The sequence below is a fragment of the Drosophila simulans genome, chromosome 3R (genome assembly GCF_016746395.2).
Source record: "Drosophila simulans strain w501 chromosome 3R, Prin_Dsim_3.1, whole genome shotgun sequence".
Lineage (NCBI taxonomy): Eukaryota > Metazoa > Arthropoda > Insecta > Diptera > Drosophilidae > Drosophila > Drosophila simulans.
The window spans coordinates 20525340-20544856 of record NC_052523.2 but is presented as its reverse complement, the minus strand read 5'-3'; the positions used below and the strand labels follow the sequence as shown (position 1 = coordinate 20544856).

General features: G+C 43.7%; 1 protein-coding gene across 7 annotated transcripts; it reads right to left on the bottom strand.

The window, feature by feature from the left end:
• Positions 1-17: 17 nt before the first annotated feature.
• Positions 18-19505, bottom strand: LOC6729387 (protein crumbs). 7 transcript variants are annotated; one of them, XM_039294509.2, is made up of 15 exons: positions 18626-19505; positions 8990-9334; positions 7687-8679; positions 7431-7559; positions 5890-6422; positions 5769-5810; positions 5045-5589; positions 4879-4984; positions 4619-4813; positions 3787-4558; positions 3539-3721; positions 1691-3451; positions 1503-1627; positions 1023-1436; positions 18-951 (listed from the first exon to the last, which is right to left on the bottom strand). In XM_039294509.2, exons 1-15 carry the CDS (start codon positions 18861-18863, stop codon positions 721-723), a joined length of 6612 nt encoding a protein of 2203 aa, XP_039150443.1. In that variant the 5' UTR covers positions 18864-19505; the 3' UTR covers positions 18-720. The 7 variants fall into 7 exon arrangements, with proteins under 7 accessions (XP_039150443.1, XP_016036029.2, XP_039150440.1 ...); XM_016177383.3 differs by lacking the exon at positions 7431-7559 and adding an exon at positions 6917-7237; XM_039294506.2 differs by lacking the exon at positions 7431-7559 and adding an exon at positions 6917-7237 and having other exon boundaries at positions 5769-5786.
• Positions 19506-19517: the final 12 nt, after the last annotated feature.

Sequence of the window (19517 nt, the reverse complement as noted above, 5' to 3'; positions counted from 1 at the left end):
ATTGAATAGCCAATTGATTGGAAAAAGTCGAAATATTTAATATTTATTATATAGTACAGTCTCTTAAGTTTACGCTTAGATATTCTAGAGCAAAATATGTTTTTTATTTGATTTACTTAACCAATACTTTTTCTGTTCTAGTTGTCATTGCTTTTCGTTACTAAATTTTTTTTTGTTATAAGGCCACATTTACTGATATATATACTCGCGTATATATAGGCATATAGGATTTTCGGTTTTTAATTTCGATTTTAGCTCAGCTAATTTAGTTTAAGAGTCGGCAAACAATCTTATTTACAAAAATACTCGTACAATACATTTGATGGGCTTCCTTGTGGAATGCAAAGGGGAAATCGACGTCGGAGCTCAACTTTGTTCGCAGCTTTAGGATTACATATACGAGAAATCGAATACTGAATCTAAACTATGGGAACATAACTACATAACGACTATAGGGCGGTACGTATGTCATCTAAACTACTAGAATAAATAGACAACGGCATTATTAACTAACTAAAGCGTAGGCAGGGATCGGGGACGAGTCGAGGTGGAAGCCTGGCTGCTGCTGATATTGCTTTGAGCACCTTAAGATGTAAACCATAACTAGGGGCCAACTTAGTACAAAACATTGCGTTACTCCTACAGCTAGGTGTATATGGGCGGATTTAAAAATATCTTTTGTTTGCTTTGCTAATCGTCGTTCATGCTCAAAACTCAAAACTAAATAAGTCGCTCTTCCGGCGGTGGCTTCAGCACGTTGTCCATTTCCAGCCGTGGGTTGCAGTACTCTTGCGCGCTCGGGCTGTAGGTGCCCCTGGTGGCCCGCTTGTTCCTGGCCATCACCAGGAAGGTGCCCAGAAGGGCTCCCGCGATCAGCAGCAGCACCACCACTACGGGAATTACAATGATGGCAATGTCTGTGGTCGAGGGTCCGTCCTCCTTGGCCGTAATCTAAAATAGAGAAGAAATCAATATATAGTTTTTCTTACACTGAATTTGTAGTGTATCATTTGAAAACTTACCGGTGCTGTGCAGTTCTTGCCCGCGAAACCTTCCGGACACTCGCAGTAGTAGTCCGGTTTGGCGCCGCAGGACTCCACGCAGCGACCGCCGTTGGAGCAGAGGTCCGTAGCGTTGCAGGGATCCGTAAAGTTGCAGTAGGCTCCGCAATAGGGTTTCTGGCAAATGCACTGGAAGGATCCGGGCTTGTTGAAACACCGGCCCAGACCGCCGCAGTAATCTCCCTCCACGTTGCACTCGTCGATGTCATTTTCACAGCGAATGCCCTCGAATCCGGTACCCTGGCAATCGCACTCGTATCTGCCGACGAGGTCCTTACATTGACCTCCGTTCTGGCATGGATTCGATTCGCACTCGTTAATGTCCTGCTCGCACAGACGACCAGTGTATCCCAGACTACATTTGCACATCGGTACCTAATGAGAATAAAGTGTTCCGATAAATAAGTGATCAGTGGGGTATTCCATTTCTAGGCCACTTACCGCTCCAGTGGTCAGGCAAAGGCCACCGTTGTCGCAAGGCGTTATTTCACAGAAGGGAATGTCACACAGTGGACCCTCGAAGCCTGGCACGCATGTGCATGTAAAGTTATTGCCAGTAGAAGCATCTGCAAGAAAAATAGTAATCGTTTAAAGAAAAAATTGTATCATAATGATGGGGCATCACTTACTGAATCCATTCTGGCAGGTTGATCCGTTCCGGCATGGCTCGTTCTCACAGGTCATTTGTTTCAGCACGTCGCACTGCGGGCCCATATAGTCCTCCGGGCAGTCGCACACATACGAGGCGATAAGATCCGTGCAATTGCCACCGTTGTGGCACGGCTGATCCGCACACTCGTCGATGTTTTGCTCACAGTGCTGACCCTCGAATCCTGGCTGACACTGGCAGAAGAAAGCTGCCACCTGGTTGATGCAGGTGCCGTTGTTCAAGCATTCCGTGTTAAGACACTCATCGATGTCCGTGCCGCAATCATCGCCCTCGAATCCAGGTTGACAGGTGCAGGCGTACTCATCCGATGGAGACTGACAGAATCCGTCATTTTTGCAGTCCGACTGGAAGCACAGGATGCAGCCCTCCTCAGGTCGTGTGGCATTTAGACGGAATTGGGCCTTTTGCTGTACTGAAACATTGGTGCGCGAATACAGTTCCGCCATAGAGAAGTAGGGCAGTAAAAGATCGCCCACCCTTGCCTCTCCCACACAGCCCTTGAACTGAGAGCCCTGCTGGGCGGAGAGAGTGGATCCACGTGCTTGTCGCGACTCTGGCATGCCACCCAAGTAAACCTGGGTGCTCGTAGCGATCAGGGACTGGAAGGCCGCTTGGTCAATGTCCGTGGAAAAAGCTGGCGTCGGATCCACCATCGATTCCCATCCCTTCCATCCACCCTCCAGTTTGCTGTTGTGTGCCCTGAGGTAAATGCGACTCCATTCTCCGTCGGTGTTCTCCTTCTCAAATCGTGCAGACTCGCCAAAATGCAGTGCACTTAGCTTCCAGGTGATGGTCACTCGTCCTCCGTTTACTCCAATTTCAAAGAATCCGTCCACATTGTCGATGTACAGGAGAGTTCCTCCAGCACGAGTACGGAAGGCAATATCAATCACCGGTTTAAGGGTCTGCTTGGGAGCCGTTTCACTGACAATATCGTCAGATTGCGGCTCCTGGAAGTAGAAGAAGGCAAGAGGACTGCGTTCCTGGCCAGTAAATGTGGTGTTAGTAACACACTCATAGCCATCGTCCAGATTTTGGCACAAGCTCTGTCCCGGACATGTAACGTGTTGGCAGAATTCTATCTCCTGACAGTTCTTTCCCTTGTATCCGTTGGGACACTTGCAAGTGTAGTCGTTCCATGTGTTCCTGCACTCGGCATTATGAAGGCACGGATTCTTTCGGCACAGATCATCGGACACCTCACCAGGTAACACGGAGGCGCGATCGATGGTTACAGCGCCTAGAGGTTTGGCATTCACTTGGACATCCGTCACGTTCAGGGAATACATCTCCACAATCAGGTTGAGCGAGCCGTTGCTGACCTTCACGTCCTGGATTATGCCCTTAAAGTAGTCCCTGCTGTCGTCCGCCTCCTTGGGCACTGTTGTGTCCTCAATGGGTACTCCTGCTCCCGGAACTGGAATTATTCCTGGTTCTGTGGTCGCTCCCAGAAGAGACTCGCGTGTGGGTGCAGGTCCGCCCAAGTAAAGCACCTGTGCGTCCAGCAGACCCGTCGTGGACAGCGTCTTGCGGAAGTACTCGGTGCCATTGAGCTTGACCTGCACGAGCGTTTGATTGCGCACAACCTCGATGAGGTGGTTATAGCCGTTGTCCAATTTCTGGCCACCAACGGTGTAGGCCTCCGGAGTGCCGCTGAACTGCATCTTAACCAGCAGTTCTCCGCCATGTAATTTGGCCGCCACATATGAGTCTCCAATATCTGTTGAAGTAATAGGAAACAGGATTAATTTATTTGAATTCCACATAAATTTGTTTAAAGAAGAAGTTCATTTCGATTTAAACTCACTTTTAGTGGGGGCTTTGCGTGGATCGGTGCCCAAGTAAAAGACTTGACCGGTTGGCTCGCGGGTACGAATAAACATGGAAATATCTAGAATGGATCTAATAGCTCGCCTAGCCACATCTGTGGTCTCCACAATCACAGCCGAGTGGGTGGTATTCTCATGGCCAAAAGTAGCAGCAGTCATATCTAATAATATGGAAATCATGATGTGTCAAAATCTGGATGCATTACCTCCATTCAAGACTACTTACTGTGCTGACATGTGTGTCCAAAGAATGGTCTGGGACAATGACAAGCGAAGGTGTGCCAAAGGTCCGTGCATTCACCGTTCGAATGGCAGGGATTCGGTTTACATTGCTCGGTGCGCGGACAACCGCTCTGGACATTTTCCAGCTTGGTATAACTGACATTCGCATCCTGCTCCTCGGGAAAGATCCATTTCCCATTGACCATTATGTCTTGCATGCAGCCCACAAAAGCTGACGGTTGGTGGGTGAGGTGGCGCAGATAGGACTTCAGATTGGGAATGGTGCCGCCTAGGTATGTGCGCGGGAATGAAGGCTGGCTATTGTTGGCCGTTTCATAGGAGCCAACCGGAAAGATAGCCTGCTCGTCGTTGGCCGAAAGGACTAAATGCGAAGTGTTTATGGCCACAAACACCTTGTGCCAGTTGCTATCGTTCAGCTTCGATCCGATAAACACGCCCTCCCACTTATTTAGGAGCGAGGAATGTAGATTAAGTCGTCCATTAATCAGCTCCAAAATATAGCTAACTGGTTCATTCTTTTCACCGGTGGTTCCAAAGGCCAGAACTCCGTTGGGCAGTGTGGTCCTAAATTGAAGATTAATGTCGTAGCCCTCCTCGCGTTCCGTGGTAACCGAAATCAAGCTAGTGGCCACCATGGACAGAGTGGTGGTCTTCTCGCACTTATCGCCCTGGAAGCCGTTCTCGCAGGTGCAGTTGTACAGATGAGTTACTTCGTTGATTAAATACGGGAGACAAGCGCCACCATTTAAACAAGGCTGCAACAAGGGGATTAAACTTATTATAAAGATCTATCTTCTTTTGTTTGAGAGACTTACATTCTGGTCACAGCCTTTGAGAAGAACGGAGCAGTTTTTGCCTCCATAGTTTGCATCGCAGTCGCAGTCATAGTCATCTATCTGGTCATAACATGTGCCCCTCTGGCAGGGATTATAGCGATCACACTCATCTATGTTGATCTCACAGTGGGTGCCCTCGAAGCCAGGTTCGCATTCGCAGGTATAGGTTCCAATCTGCGAATAAACGCAAGTTCAATATTAATTTTCATTCTTTAAATATCATAAATTTAATAACTTACCCCGTCATTGCAATTTCCGTGTTTGCTGCATGGATTACTGTCGCACTCATTAATGTTGATCTCGCAGTTCTTGCCAATGATGCCGGGCACACAGACGCACTCGTAGCTGAGGATTAAGAAGGTTAAGCCACGAATTTAAGATGGGATCGCGCTGCAAATGACTTACCCGCTGGCATTCTCAAAGCTAAAGGGTTGGCTAAACACCTTGGGCAGATCCGTGATCCTACTCATTTGGTAGAGCGTCATGTTCGAACGCTCTAGGCAGTTGCCATTGTACTGGCAGGGATTACTCTCGCACTCGTTGATGTCCTGCTCACAGTTCTTTCCCTTGTAGCCGTTGTGGCAATCGCAGAAGTAGTCCTTAACCCTGTCCAGGCACTTGGCACCATTCGTGCACGGATTCGAGAGGCATTCGTCTATGTTCAGCTCACAATTCTCGCCCTCATAGCCGGTGCCACTGCAGTCACAACGGAAGCCACCCAATTGGTCGATGCACTGACCTCCATTCAAGCAGGGATCTCCCACACAGTCGTCAATGTCGATGTCACAGATGCGGCCCGTCATTCCCGGAATGCAGTTGCAGGTGAAGTTGTTGATCCTGTCAATGCAGGTGGATCCGTTCGAGCAGGGATTACTTCCGCACTCATCGATGTCCACTTCGCAGTTCTCGCCCTCATATCCTGGTTGGCAAACGCACTCGTAGGCATTTATCTAAATCATTATAAGTTGATTAAATATCGCTTGCATAATCTTCATTAATAGTGAAAATATTGGTTTCGCTCAAGCACTATGAAAAAAACAAAGCGATTTAATTGGAATTTGGAGGGACAAGCTTACTTTCAATTACATCTAATCGAAAAGAGTTATGTATATTCTAAGCTCCCACTCACTTGTCTCAAAATCCGATGCTTTCCGAATTTAAAGAAAAACAACTAATTACACTTTAGTAACAAACTAATCCTCAGTCACCAGCGGCAGACTCGGATCCAAGTCCGACTGCCATCTACCTACCTTATTGTGGCACGTTGCTCCGTTGAGGCAGGGAAAGCTAAGGCATTCGTCCACATCGGAATCGCAGTGAACTCCGGTAAATCCAGGTGTACAATAGCACTTGTACGATCCCTTCTCGTTCTTGCAGATACCATTGCCGCAGATCTTCGGATGCAGGGTGCACTCGTCCACGTCGTTGCCACAGGTGCGTCCAGTCCATCCCCGAGTGCACTTGCACTCGTAGTCTCCATTCGGTAGGTCCACACATTCTCCGCCATTCTGACACGGTTGTGTGGCGCACTGGTTGCACACCTTGTTCTCCGGGCAGAGGCACTGATTCTGGACACATACCATCGGTTCCTGGCAGTTCAGTGGCGAACAGTTCTCGGCCTTCTCGCAACGATCTCCCGAATAGCCGACGGCGCAATAGCAATGAGTTCCGTTCATGGAGCAGGTGCCTCCATTTAGGCACTTTCCATTGGTGGCATTGCAGTTGATGGGTGTCAGGGCCAAAGCAGAAGCTCCATCGCCCGTGCTCGTTTGACAGTTGTAACCTGGGAATAATACTAGAGATTAGTATGCAATAGGACTTTGTTTTACTATTTAAGTTTAAAGGTATATTTCTGCTTTCTTTAAGTGTTTTACCAAATATTAATTGTTTAACAAGATCTACTTTTCTACATATTTAAAGTTAGCTTATCTGGGGTTGCACTAAAAGTTTAGAATTGGTTAGACTTAAACTTGAATCTTGAATGAATCCACAATGTTAATTATTCTGGCATGTCTTCTGACTTCATTTGAGATTATTCTTTTGCAAAATAGGGGAGTCCCTCATTCATTTCCATGTGATAACACTTAATAATTTCCTGTAAATAACTTTCTAAGCACTGTGGCAGAGTGGATTCAGACAGGACTCTAGTCGAAATCAATATCATTTTAAACCCAAGAACCACAAGGGCCATTAACCGCATGCAAATTAAACTCCCTTAAGTGGATCATCAGTGACATGCACACTTTTAGGACAACCCCGGACAAATGTATGCCAAACCTGTGTATCCACTAGCACAAATACAGGAATAATTGCCACTATAGCCCAGGCAGGTGCCACCGTTCAAGCAGTTTTCTTGGGGACATGCATTCAGGGAGGCCGAGCGTTGGGTCGGAGATTGCAGTGGCTGTTGTGGTGGTTTCCTGCTACCCGTGGTCGTTCCCACCGGTGTTCGGCTGGTTGTTATTGGAGGTATCTTGGTTGTTGTTGTTAGGGTGTTGGGAATAGCTGGGTTAGGGTTTGCTGTTGTTCTGGGCGTTGTTGTTGGCTCTTGTTCTGGTGTCGGTGTGGTTGTTGTTGGCAGGCAGTGACCAATGGGTCCTACGATTATTACCCATCAAACGCAACATGGTTTTATACAATACAAGATTGGGGCATTAGCTTATAGCGAATAAAACGGGCAGATATATACATTTAGTGTGGGTGATGAGCTTTGTCTATGGATGTCAGATGGATAATGAAACTCTACAGGAACCCATTTTTAGCAAGCTACTACCGCATCCATTCGACCTACTTAGTTTTAGCTCACAACGCTTGCGTTTGAGCCACTCGGGCGATATGTAGCGCTTCTTCTTTTCGCTGGGGCACAGCGTGGCGTCGAGAATGTCCAGCTCGAGCGGAGTCAGCGGCTCCAAGTCGGAAGCTTATATATATCCCAATTGGTTAGGTGGAGAAATTAAGACCGTAAAACCCAAAGTAAGCGAGTGAATAGTCATGCAGTACCCAACAAATGATCCCCATAACCGGAAAGAATGGAACGTTGAACTCACCCGATGAGCCTGGCTTACACACGCACTTGCCGCCTACGCACTCCGAATCGATGGGGCACTGCTGGGCGCAACTGGGTGCGATTTGGCACAGTTCACCAGTGTACTCCGGCGGACAGAGGCACTGGAAGCCGATGGGCTTGTCCAGGCAGGTACCGCCGTTCAAACACTGCTGCGTCTGGCATGTCATGGGTCGATCACAAATCTCGCCGCCCCAACCGTCCAGACACTGGCAGGTGTACCATCCGTAGGTATCGAAGCATCTGCCGCCGTTCAGGCACGGATTCTTGTCGCACTCATCCACATTCGTTTGGCAGAAGGCACCTGTGTAGCCGGTGCCGCTGCAATCGCAGCTGAATCCATTGATACGGTCTATGCAACTTCCGTTGTTCTGACACGGCTGTGAGGCGCACTCATCCGTGTCCACCTCGCACCTGGCACCAGCGTATCCTTTGGGACACTCGCAGGTGAGGGCTCCACTGCCGCCAATCACCACACATGCTCCATTGTTCAGGCAGGGGTTCGTCTGGCAGAGTGGGTGGATGTTAACCTCCGTCTCGCAGTGCTGACCGCTGTGGTTAGGATCACAGAAGCACTGGTAATCACCTCGTGAGTTCTCCAGGCAGGAACCACCGTTCTCGCATGGATTCTTGGCACACGGCGAGCCATTGTCCTTCTGGCAGTTCTTTCCCGAGTAACGTGCCGTGCACCGACATTCGTATCCCTCCGGACTGGACGAGCACGTTCCATGGCCCATACAGGGATCATTCAGACAGAAGTTGTCCGGCAGTCGGGTGAAAAGATCGTGATCGCTGCAGGGACCCGGGGTCAAGGGACAGTGACCAAAGACCACATTCTGCACCGTCGAGTTGTTCACAAACTGCAGACCTGGTCCATCCAGAAGGCAGCCGGAGAAGGAGTTTCCCAGTATCAAGATGGCGTCCTTGTAGCCGATGTCCTGGTTCGTCAGGAACTGACTGTTGTACGTGGAGTTGGCTGGAGAAGAAAGAGAAATTAATTATTAAGATTAGCAAACTTTCTTGGTTGGTTTCCTCTATGCATTAACTTCTCGCACGTATTCTAAACAATCGTTTAATTGATTTTTCGAATGAGTTCATCACTGCCCATTTTCTCCCTCTATTCAGTTAGCAAGCACAATTGCATTACTTAGCCCTCGTGATGTGATTCACTTCCATGTGCTTTGCTGCATTGCACGATTGTCCACGACTGACCCGAATGAGTGGGCGATAGAGCCCATTTCGTCTGAAATCCAATTTGGGGCAGCCAGAGTGGCATGGTAACTTACCAAATATGCTTGCCGCGCGATCCACATGCAGGTAGAGATTTCCGTACTCGTACTTGAACTGCAGCGTATGCCAGCGGTTGTCCAGCAGTTGGTAGGGCAGCTTGACATCCAGCCGGTTGTTGGGCCCATGGACGGCGGGTCCAGCCAGTGAGATTTGCAGAAAGTCATTGAGCACTGAGATTACAATGGAGTTCTTGTTGTACTGCTGGGCGAGGATCTCGCCGCCGCGGCACGAGCGGAAACTAATCGCCGAGTGGTCCCAAATGGGCATCGGCGTGGTGAGGCGGAGGTAAGTGGAGCCATTAAAGTACGCCTCCTTCGTCGGCACCGCCACTGAGGCGACATCTGCAAGAGAAGATCAAGATTGCCAGGGTTAGTGAGATTAGCCGATGCAGTGGACATTACGTGTAATAAATAGTTTGTAATATAAACAGAAATATCTTAGAAGTTCATATATGTGCAGCTGATTAGGAACCACCCACTCTAATTACAATTTCACTTGAAATCCAAATTAATTTAATTTAAAACCGGAAAACTGCTGTAATTCAGAGTAACTTTTTCGCTGAATGCATCGGACTGATGGGTGAAATGAATGAAATAAAAGCATGACAAGGCCAGGTCGGTTTGGTTCGGGCCAAGTCAAGTCAAGTCAAGTCGGGCTCTCATTTAACTAATCGCATTTCATTCGCATTTGGCCAACGCATTTGTAACCGTAGACTTCCTCATTTCGCGTATTTGGCACACGGCAAATGGCCAATTGGTTTACTTTGGCTTACATAGTTTCCCAGTGCTGTTCAGTTCAGTTCAGCATTTTCGCCGCGTCTCTGTCCATTGCTCTCCGGCTAAGAAAGTGTTTTTTTCTTTCGACTAGCATTGACCAAATTAGACGAGTTGCCATGGCCCGGCACATGCCACTTAAATGGTTATCAGTTAAAAACCCCCCCCATGTCTTCTCAACTTTCGTTTGCGCTGATCACCAAAGCGCAGAATCAATTTCAGTTAAAGTAGAAAAACAGCCGCAGCCGCAGACCAGAAGACTCCATAACTGACTCCAAGTCGTTTTTCTCATTCACATTTTCTAAACAAATACGTAAAAATGGCCAAATGGCGAAACTAACTAGCTTTTTCTTAGGCCCGAGTGCACGAGGCGTTAAGATCTGCGAAGAGGGAAACTGTGAATATGCACCAAATGTACATACAACTTAAGTAGACTTGCATGTTCATAAGCTGGTTTTCATCAATAAAGTCTGCAGATCAAACATGAAAACAAAAACCCAAGCAAAATCTTGAAACGGAAAGAAAGCGGCGCAGGAAAAAGTTATTAGCGAAAGGAAATCGAAACAAAAATCAGCGAAACCTTTCGTTTTTTATAAATACGATTTTTTATACAAACAAAATTTCTGTACAATAAGTTAGTTATTAAAAACCAGGAAGCTTGTTATAATTCAGTGCTCAAATAGCTTATTATGAATAATTGCTTTCACTGGGATGAATTGATTTATTTTGCATAAATTATATGCTTTTCTTAACTTTTTAATACTTTTTTACATATTGATGGTTGCCATTTGCCATTTATGATTTTTAACAACTTGGTGTCATTCAAAAACTGAAAAGACCATTGCTGTTTCAATGGCACTGTCCAAGTTGAGGTTTATGACTAAAAAATAACATTTACTTAATTTTATTTCCACCTCAACATTGCTGGCACATGTGTACTTGAGTATTTTTGCACTTTCCACGCAAAGACGAGATCATTTTAGCACCTCCTGGCTCCGATGAACCTGTCTGTGGTCCGCTGTGCCCTTTGGGCTGCCCTGACCCATGGCAGCCACGAGCTTAGAAGGTGCTTGCGGGACTTGGAAGACATGGGGAGACCTCGACAGAACCCGAACCGTGTTAAAACACAGCGGGCAACAAAATACAATACTTTATGAGGCCATCGATTTTGCTGGCTCTTTTTGCGCGGTCTTCTCAAACATTTTATTTCGAACCTATTTAAAGGCGATTTGCTTCGCTATTTGCATTGACAGCAAGCGCGCTGTTGTTGTTGTCATTTCTGTGATTATGTGTGCCAGGTGAGAAGGGGGCGTGGCCGGGAGGCGGGCAGCCAAGGTGTAGTCAGTGAACAAGTAAATAAGTCGCCAGCAAAGTAGCTCATAATTATATTATACTCACGTACGAAACTATGCAGAAAAGTATTCAAAAGTTAAACGGCAAAAATGCTATAAAAATCACACATGTACACGGAGAGAAATGAAACACTCAATGTGTATGAAATTAAAATATCATACGACTAAATTTACTTATAAGGGTGCAATAAGTAGGTTCATTTTATATTAAAATTGTGCCCAAATACTGGTATCTCAATATAAAAGATTTATTATGTTAGTTTTTCATAATAAAACCACTTGTACCTACTCGTAAAACCAGAATTCCGTTGGTTTTGGGCTTTTATATAATCTATCCATTGAGTGTTTAAATTGGCCGCAAATAAACGGAACGGAAATTTCATAATCATAACCAGCGGCAAGAATTCTATTTCCATTTTTTATGGCATTTTGCCGTTTTTCGAGTTTCTGTTTATTATTTTCAGTTGTGTCATGAATGACTCGACTACGGATTCGAGCTGGAACTGCAAAACTCTGGATTAATTCTGCTACGGAGAGCGGAAGAATTCTTTTTAGCGGTGCCATAAAAGAAACAGTTTAATAGTTTCTTTCGTCTTTTGTCAAAAGCATTCTGGCCATTCTGCTGTAAATGCTTTTTAAGCTTTTAATGATGTCTCGCTTGGAGTTTTTTTGGGGACAAAGATTGTTTTGTGTCGGTTCTTAGAAAGAGGCGTGTCCAATAATCAGAACATACGAATTTTAAATGATCTTTATTGTGACAGCTTTGAGATGGTCAGCTATTTTCGCAGATTAAAGTATTATGAAAGTTCCTTTTGTACTCTTCTTGCATAATCTTCTTTTAAATGAATTTGAAAGTATCTTTGTCAAAGTATCTGTTTCTTCAATACAGTTCCGTGGCTAGTAACTCACTATAGTCGTTCATTGAAATTTATAATTAATAGGCTGACCATCATGCTTTTTCAAATTGTTTTGCCCACTAAATGGGTAATAAAGTAATTATTTCTTTGAGTAGTTTCCCTAAAAATGCTGAGCCCCTATACTTAAGTAAATCTTTCAATTTAAAAGAGAAAACGCTCTGTTTCTTCAATCCATCGTCGAGATAATCACTCATTTTAAGTTGTTCCATTTCAGGTTTCCCATACTATTTACCACCCATAAGAAGCGAGTGATTTATGCAGCAAACACAGTATGCGAAAAACGCGCAAAACTTTTCCATGGAGGAAATGAGTACTGCCAATTCCTGTCCCGCCCCCACTCACACCTCATCAAGTTGGCCGAAATGAGAGGCTCTCTCCAGTAGACCCAGTTAACAAAAACATTCAGCCCATTGCAACAGCCAACACAACATAAGTAGATGTATGCAAATTGGCTCAGCTCGCTTTGCTTTGGTTTTACCTCTGGCACTGCCAGTGCATTTTGCATTTCGGATTTTGCACTGCATTCTGTTGGTATGACTAATCAGCGTCAGCATATGCAAAAAAAAATGCCGCACCGAGTGCAATACCAACGTGGAGTGCCTACACACAGCTGCGGTCACAATAATAGCAGCGATAATGAAAGGAGCTGTAAATTGTGCAGTTATTAAACATGTAAAAAAACCAATAAATGGATAAAAGTTTTGTAAAAATGTACAAAATTATAGATGTACAATATCATCAAAATTATTACCTGTTTTGTACGATTTTTCAACATGCCATCAACCACCTTTATTATCATCTTAGTGACAGCTGTGCATACATACATCCAAATGCATATTGACTTCGTTTCCCAATGTCACCAGAAGCTACTGCATTTGGCTTCTTTTTTAACGAATTTTTCACGATTCTAAAGCTTGAAGAGCTCTTTTGGATTGTTATAAGCAATACCTTCCCCCTTTTGTACATACATGCAACCCTTATCCCAAGTTGCAGGTTCGATGTTTGGCCACAACAAAACAGGTTGCACGTTGCTAACTGGGCTAAATTGAGCGGTTGCTGAGGATTTATTTTAACTCTCCCCTAAATAGAAAATCCCCCTTAGTAAAATGATAAATTGAGATAATAAAACCACTGTAATTTAAGATAATGCGTACATTTCGATAGAGGAAGTCAACTAACGTATTGAAATGCTTTGAATCTAATATTTTTTCCTGTGCGACTATTCGTTTTTTGTTGATGCGGGCAGCTCTCTGCATTTGGTCATACCTCAATTCTTTTGGCTCGGTTTAAATGGTGTATGACTACTATGTTGCCTCACTTGGCAGCCCACACACAAAAAACACGTTAACTGGTGTTTGTGGATTTCAATTTTTGCTCTAAATACTTTTTACTTTTTCCGCAGCTTTTGAGTTAACTGAACGCCCACGAAAAATAAATAAATTTCATTTTGCACTCGATTGTTTTGTTGTTTTCATTTCGCTTATCGGATGTTCAGAAGTTGCATAAATTAAATTTGACCGAATTTACTTTTTTCCGTTTCTGTATTTAATTTGTTGGCTGCTGCAACAACAATAACACTGTTTTGTTTTGTCTAATTAAATTCGAAATTTTTTAATTGCACTTTAATTGTTGAGTTTTCGTTTTCAGTTTTCGGTGTCTGTTCGTTTTTTTTTTCTATTAATGGAAAAGTGAAAACGTGTCGCGATTAAAATTTAATTATAGCTTGTTGATAATACGGGCTTAATTGCACTCGATGTTCAATGATCATGAGAGCTAGAGATATTTTTATATATATATGGATAAATGATCACAAGGAAGGTCTTAAACAAAGATAAGCGGAAAAATAATGAAAATGTGTTTATCGTTGTAAAATTTAAGGAAATTAAAATGGTTTTAAAATTAATTTAATTCATTTAAAGAGGAAATTGGCATTTTAATAAAAGTAGCCAAATATGGATAGAGTTCCGCTATGAATATTTATGAAACTAATGTGGGTTTTGATTTCGACGAATTCTTAGGAGTTCTTAAGTTATCTTAGGCACTTTGAAATCAAATAGTTATATATTATAGGACGGTATCTTCGTTATGATAAATAGATACAAACTGTAACAAAGATAAGAACTCTCTTTCAAACCGCTTTTATAAACGATTAGCTTCGGCCAACAATTTTTCTAGGGTACATAGAATAATCCCTGTTGAAAATGATTTCTTTGTTGCGTTACCTGAAGTCAACGCCTTTCTTCTCAAGATCAGTTAGTTCCCATGTTCATCGCTCTATTCTATAACTTACACATTTTCATGTCTGACTGCACTTTAGAACCCGAAGAACACATTGCTCTAAGCTATCCATTTGTTCCAACACCTCGTTGGCGAGAAGAAAGAGCCCAAACGAAACTGAGATACGAATGCGTTCCCACACTAATTTCCGCTTTGGCTTCCAAGAAATGCGGTGAGGAAATATTTTTAAATATTTAAATAAAACCGCTTCGGCTACACAATATGGTAACAATACATTCAAGCGGCCAGAAGCTAATTAGTTTTCATAAATGAACGTTTCCCATGAAAGCTGCAGATTATCAGGCGAATCACACAAAAAATCCGCACCCACTACAAAGTTCGAGTGCGTCACCAATTCAGTGGATTTGCTCAGGTTACTCTCATGAAATTGTGCATGAAATCAAAATAGATGGTAGTAAATAATAGCAATGATATCAAAGCACATCATATCAATGTTTCATATCAGCAGAAGTGTGAAAAGTTTGAAGTAACAATTGAAGTTGAAATGAGTTCATGAATAATTTCATTTCAATGTAGTTAATTCATTTTTCTTTTTGTGCCATTTCTCGTTGAACTTGTCTATATTTAAGCGTGTGAATAAGTCTTTACGTTTAAACAGTTAGCGTTTATTCATTAATATCTTGGTTCTGGGAAGAGCAAGATGACTCTCAAGCGAAAAGACCCCCGAAAATAAATGCTTAGAATGGGGCAAACTCAAAATTAGAGTCGCTTTTTCTCTCCCCCGCTCATTTGGCGCCGTTCAAAATTGTGTGTGTTTTTTTTTTTGTTTAGTTTTTGGAGCCACCTCTGCGCAGGCGCGCCTGGGAACCAGTTTTGTGGCAGCCAGTGGTGTGTTGTTGCTCGACCGCTTTATGTGTGTTGCCAACAAGGCGGCCCTTGTACATTCTGTGGGCCTGGAAAAAGGGGCGGCCAGACTCGTTCACAAACTGGCACAAAGCAATGAACTGTTGAATAAAACAAAACCGAAAACACGCCTGAGAATCTTTTCCGGTGCGTCCCCAAAGAGCAGCACCATCACATCCAGCAGAACCACTAGAACCACCAACAGATCCACCGGAATGAACCTCTGGAACCTTCGGAACACACAACCTGGGCAAACACAGACTTCTGGAGTGTAAACGCAGTCCGTGGGCGTTGCACCACGGGAAGGTTTTCAAAATAAATTAAGGGTTCTGAGTAATTATGGAAAAAAAGTAAAAAATCATATGAGGAAGTGACTTTACACTTTCAGCAGGGCATATGATGTGCAGTAGAATTAACTTATAGAAGTAATAATTGCATGTATATATATTTTATTATTTATAAAATGGCTGCTACCTTATATAAGCTTTAGTTTGTGTGCTGAGCACCACAACATGCAAATAAATAATAAAAGCACGCATGCTGCGTCCGTTAATTGCCTTCAGAACCCAATCTTCAATTTCCCACCTCAATTACCAAACAATTTTTGTTCGATTTCGATGCGTTGTGGCCCACGGTATCGTTGTTGCTGTGACTCAATGCTAACAATGGAATTTGTTGTTGCTGGCAGTACGCTGCGTATGCAAATAGCGACAGATAAAACGGCACTACGTGATCACCGCGATAAAGACAATCCAACGGACAGCATTGAACAACGCCCACAACTTTTAAACATTTGTTTGCATCGAATAAATTTTTGGAATTATTATCGTGTAAAAGCGAAAGCTGCCACTGTCTTTTCAGTTTAGTATAATAGTTTCTCATATTTGTGGTTTTTGTGCATCGGTAATTTCCCAAGGTGGCTGGCTAATCGATGCAGTCGCAGACAACGGGCAACATTGCAAGGAGAAACTAGATAGAACTAAGCAGTTGTCTCGACTTCAAGTTACCTCATTACCTCAAAAATCATCACAAGAGTCCACATCCCAATTATTTCGGCTATAACTATAATAGGTCCTGAGATCTGGGCTCTGCATTCTCAGTATTGCATTCAATTCCACTTCCGCCACAATTCCCCACTCCCCACTAAGTACTGGGTAATGAAGTACGCCCTAACCCTTAAAGGACTGGGGAAAATCAGTTCTTTTTTAGTTATACTCTGGCTATTTTTATAGACCTGGCTAACGACTTGCACTAATGGCCAACGTCAGGCAATGGTCGCGGCCGGCTGCGTAGGCCCACGGAACATGGCCCACGACCCGCGTCACGGCCGATTGCACTTTAACACTTGACCAGGTTGAAACACCGGACACCGGAGAGCGGAGAACGCGGGTGTGTCCAGCGTACACTTTTCATTCCATTCTCGATTTCCATTTATGTACGTGCCAGAGAATTTCCATAAACTCGCGGGGTCACGTGTTGTTATCGTTAACGCAATGCAGGTAGTTTTGGTTCATTTGTGTTTTCCCTCCACTTTTCCACCGTGCAGAGTATACCTGCGCCGCGATTTTTCCCCTGAAAATGATGGATTATATCTGTTTAGGGCGGAAATTCAAACGAAAGCCGTACAGAAACCACTCTCGAAGTGAAGATGACGCTGATGATCTTCGCTGTCGGTGTCTGGATTTTACGATGGAAGCTGCCATAAACCAGTTGCTGTGATGCCTTTCAGGGATTTCCCAGCCCAGACATTCATTTTCTCTTTCTTTCATTCTTCGCTTTTCCTTGTCAATCATAAACCAAAGTCATTTGATAAATTCTACGATAAAAGGTATACCAGAGTACCGGGCCTATTAAAAAGGTTGGTTCAAACACAAATTAAAAGAAAATGTGTTCGTAGAAATGAATGAATAATAGCTATTTATTAGGGCTTTCCACGATTTTTAAATTTTTTATACAGTTGAGGGACGATGCATTTGCACTTTTGTTATTAAGCCGAAAATTTGTTTACTTTAGCTCCAAGAGCCGATAAACTGGTTTACTATGTTTTCGCTGCACTCCAGGGCTTTCCCTACTTCGAGCTGGAAAACTCTTTCTCTATCTGTGCTCCCTTTTCCTGAGTGTTCTCCTTATCAACCTATCAACGGAATTGCGGTATTGCTGACGTTGAGTTGGCCGCGCTTTTGCAACTGTTGTACTTCACTTTCCGGCCAAAAGATAAGATTGCGCGTAACAACAGCCGGATGGTTGGCCGTTTGGAGGGTTGGTACTCGAATTGTAAATAAATAAACCCAATTTTTAAGGTCGTTTTTGCACAATCCGTTGGAAAAAGGGGGGCAGACAATGCTAAGCCAGACACACAATTGAGCCGCGGACAACATGTAACAGAAAATTACACATAATGAGTCAGCAAGAGTTGTGAATCAATTATTATGATCGTTATGCGATAAGTTTCACAGATTTCACTGTTGTGATATCGCTAAAGGCGATTTGAAAATGCAGACAAATGAGGTGTTATTACCAAAAGATCGGACCAGTATCAACAAATGCAGAAGCAATAATTTGTTATTTACCTAAAAATTTGATATCCATTTGTATGCTACAGAGTGTACAAAATGCGGGTCACGTTAAAATATCTCTTCTGGTTTCAGTTATTAATTCTTCTTGGCCAAAATTGCTAGTATTAACCGCCTTTGAAGCTATAATTTGATTAATTATCTCGCTCAGCGACTAAAGTTGTGAAGTTGTACTATACTAAATATAATTTTATACGCAATCGAGGCTAATACATTTCTCAGCATTCCTTTTGCTTGAATGATAAGACCGAGCACACAATCATCAAAAATTAGAAATGAGTGTATAATTAACACAATCAAACTTCAGGCAGACCAGCTCCATGAGTCACTTCTTGAAGGAAAACCCGTTGAACGAGTTTTTCGTAGGCCCCGAAATCATTGGAAATCCAAATTCCTTTTACCCAACATGACTTTTCCTTGGGCCACATCCCCAAAACACACGAATGCCCCACTCACACACACACATGACCTGTTGCTCTTTTTTTTCGATTATGAGCTTTTGAAACATCAGCAAATGTTCAGGCTGAAGAATGCATGTGGCTCAGCATATAAACTATTTACAGTGTGACTTCCCTAACTCAATATCATTAACTCATTAAGAATAATTTCAAATTTACGGAATCGTATATGAGACTTAAAGACAATAACAACATTATAAATTCCATTTAAAATGGGTAAGCATATAATATACATTTTAAAAATTTAAAACGAGCAAGTTCAATGCTGTGGAGTTATCACTGTAGCTTAAGAACCGTGTAAACACAGTGTTGCTCTCTCATGTCCCCATCTATGCTCTCTCCTCCTGAATGTCCTCGACAGCCTATCGCCCTCACTCACTCACTCACTCGCTGGCTCCCTCTCAGGGTTCTCTCTCACCTGTTGCTAAGTAAATAAGTATGAAGAGCGGTATCCATTGAGGCGACGAATAAACTGAAATGGCGCGCTTGAGCAAATGCGACGTAATTTGAGCTGCGCTTTTCGTGCGGTCTCGACTTCTTGCTGTTGTTGTTGCTGTTTCTACTGATGCCGCCACTGTTGTTGTTGTGGTCGTTGCTGTTGCTGCTTGCCGCTGTTTTTGTTGTTGCGACAGTGACGCATTGGCGATTTTAGCCATGATCGCTGATTTGTTGGCTCAAGTCGTGTTTTCGTATTGGAAAGGGTTGTGTTTGGCTAGATATTATTGCTATTCAAACGATACTCATTGAGCTTGTTGTTGTTGGTAATTGCATTCTCCCTTTTCTTTCTCCTTTTCTCTGATCCACGCAAACACTCACACGCACACACACACTCGCGCGCAATCGGCACTTGGCTTAGAACAGGTTATTTTTATTTTTTTAAGTTATATTCCTCTCTTTCTGCTAGTTGTAGTATTTGCACACTTTCGCACGCGACACTTTCTAGCCTGAATTTGAATATTGAGCACAGAGATTCCGCTTTGAGCCAACTAATTTGCCATTTCTTCCCAGGCCACGATTCTGAATCACACCAACACACACAAACATACGAGCGCTGAAGACTTGGCTTAAAAGAGAGGTGCGCTGTTCTTGTTGTTGTCGCTGCCCTTTTGAACTGCAAGCAGCACACACACACGCGCGCGTACACACATTGGCCAAAACGGGGCGAAAAAAACGTTACGAGCGCGAGCGGCCAATAAAACGCACGTACGAGCAGCAAGAAAAATGTTCGACCGTTTGAATCAGCGATATCCGTTTCGTGGGCTTATATATGGTGCAGTGTGACCAGTCCGCTTGGCTGGGTTTGGCTGGAT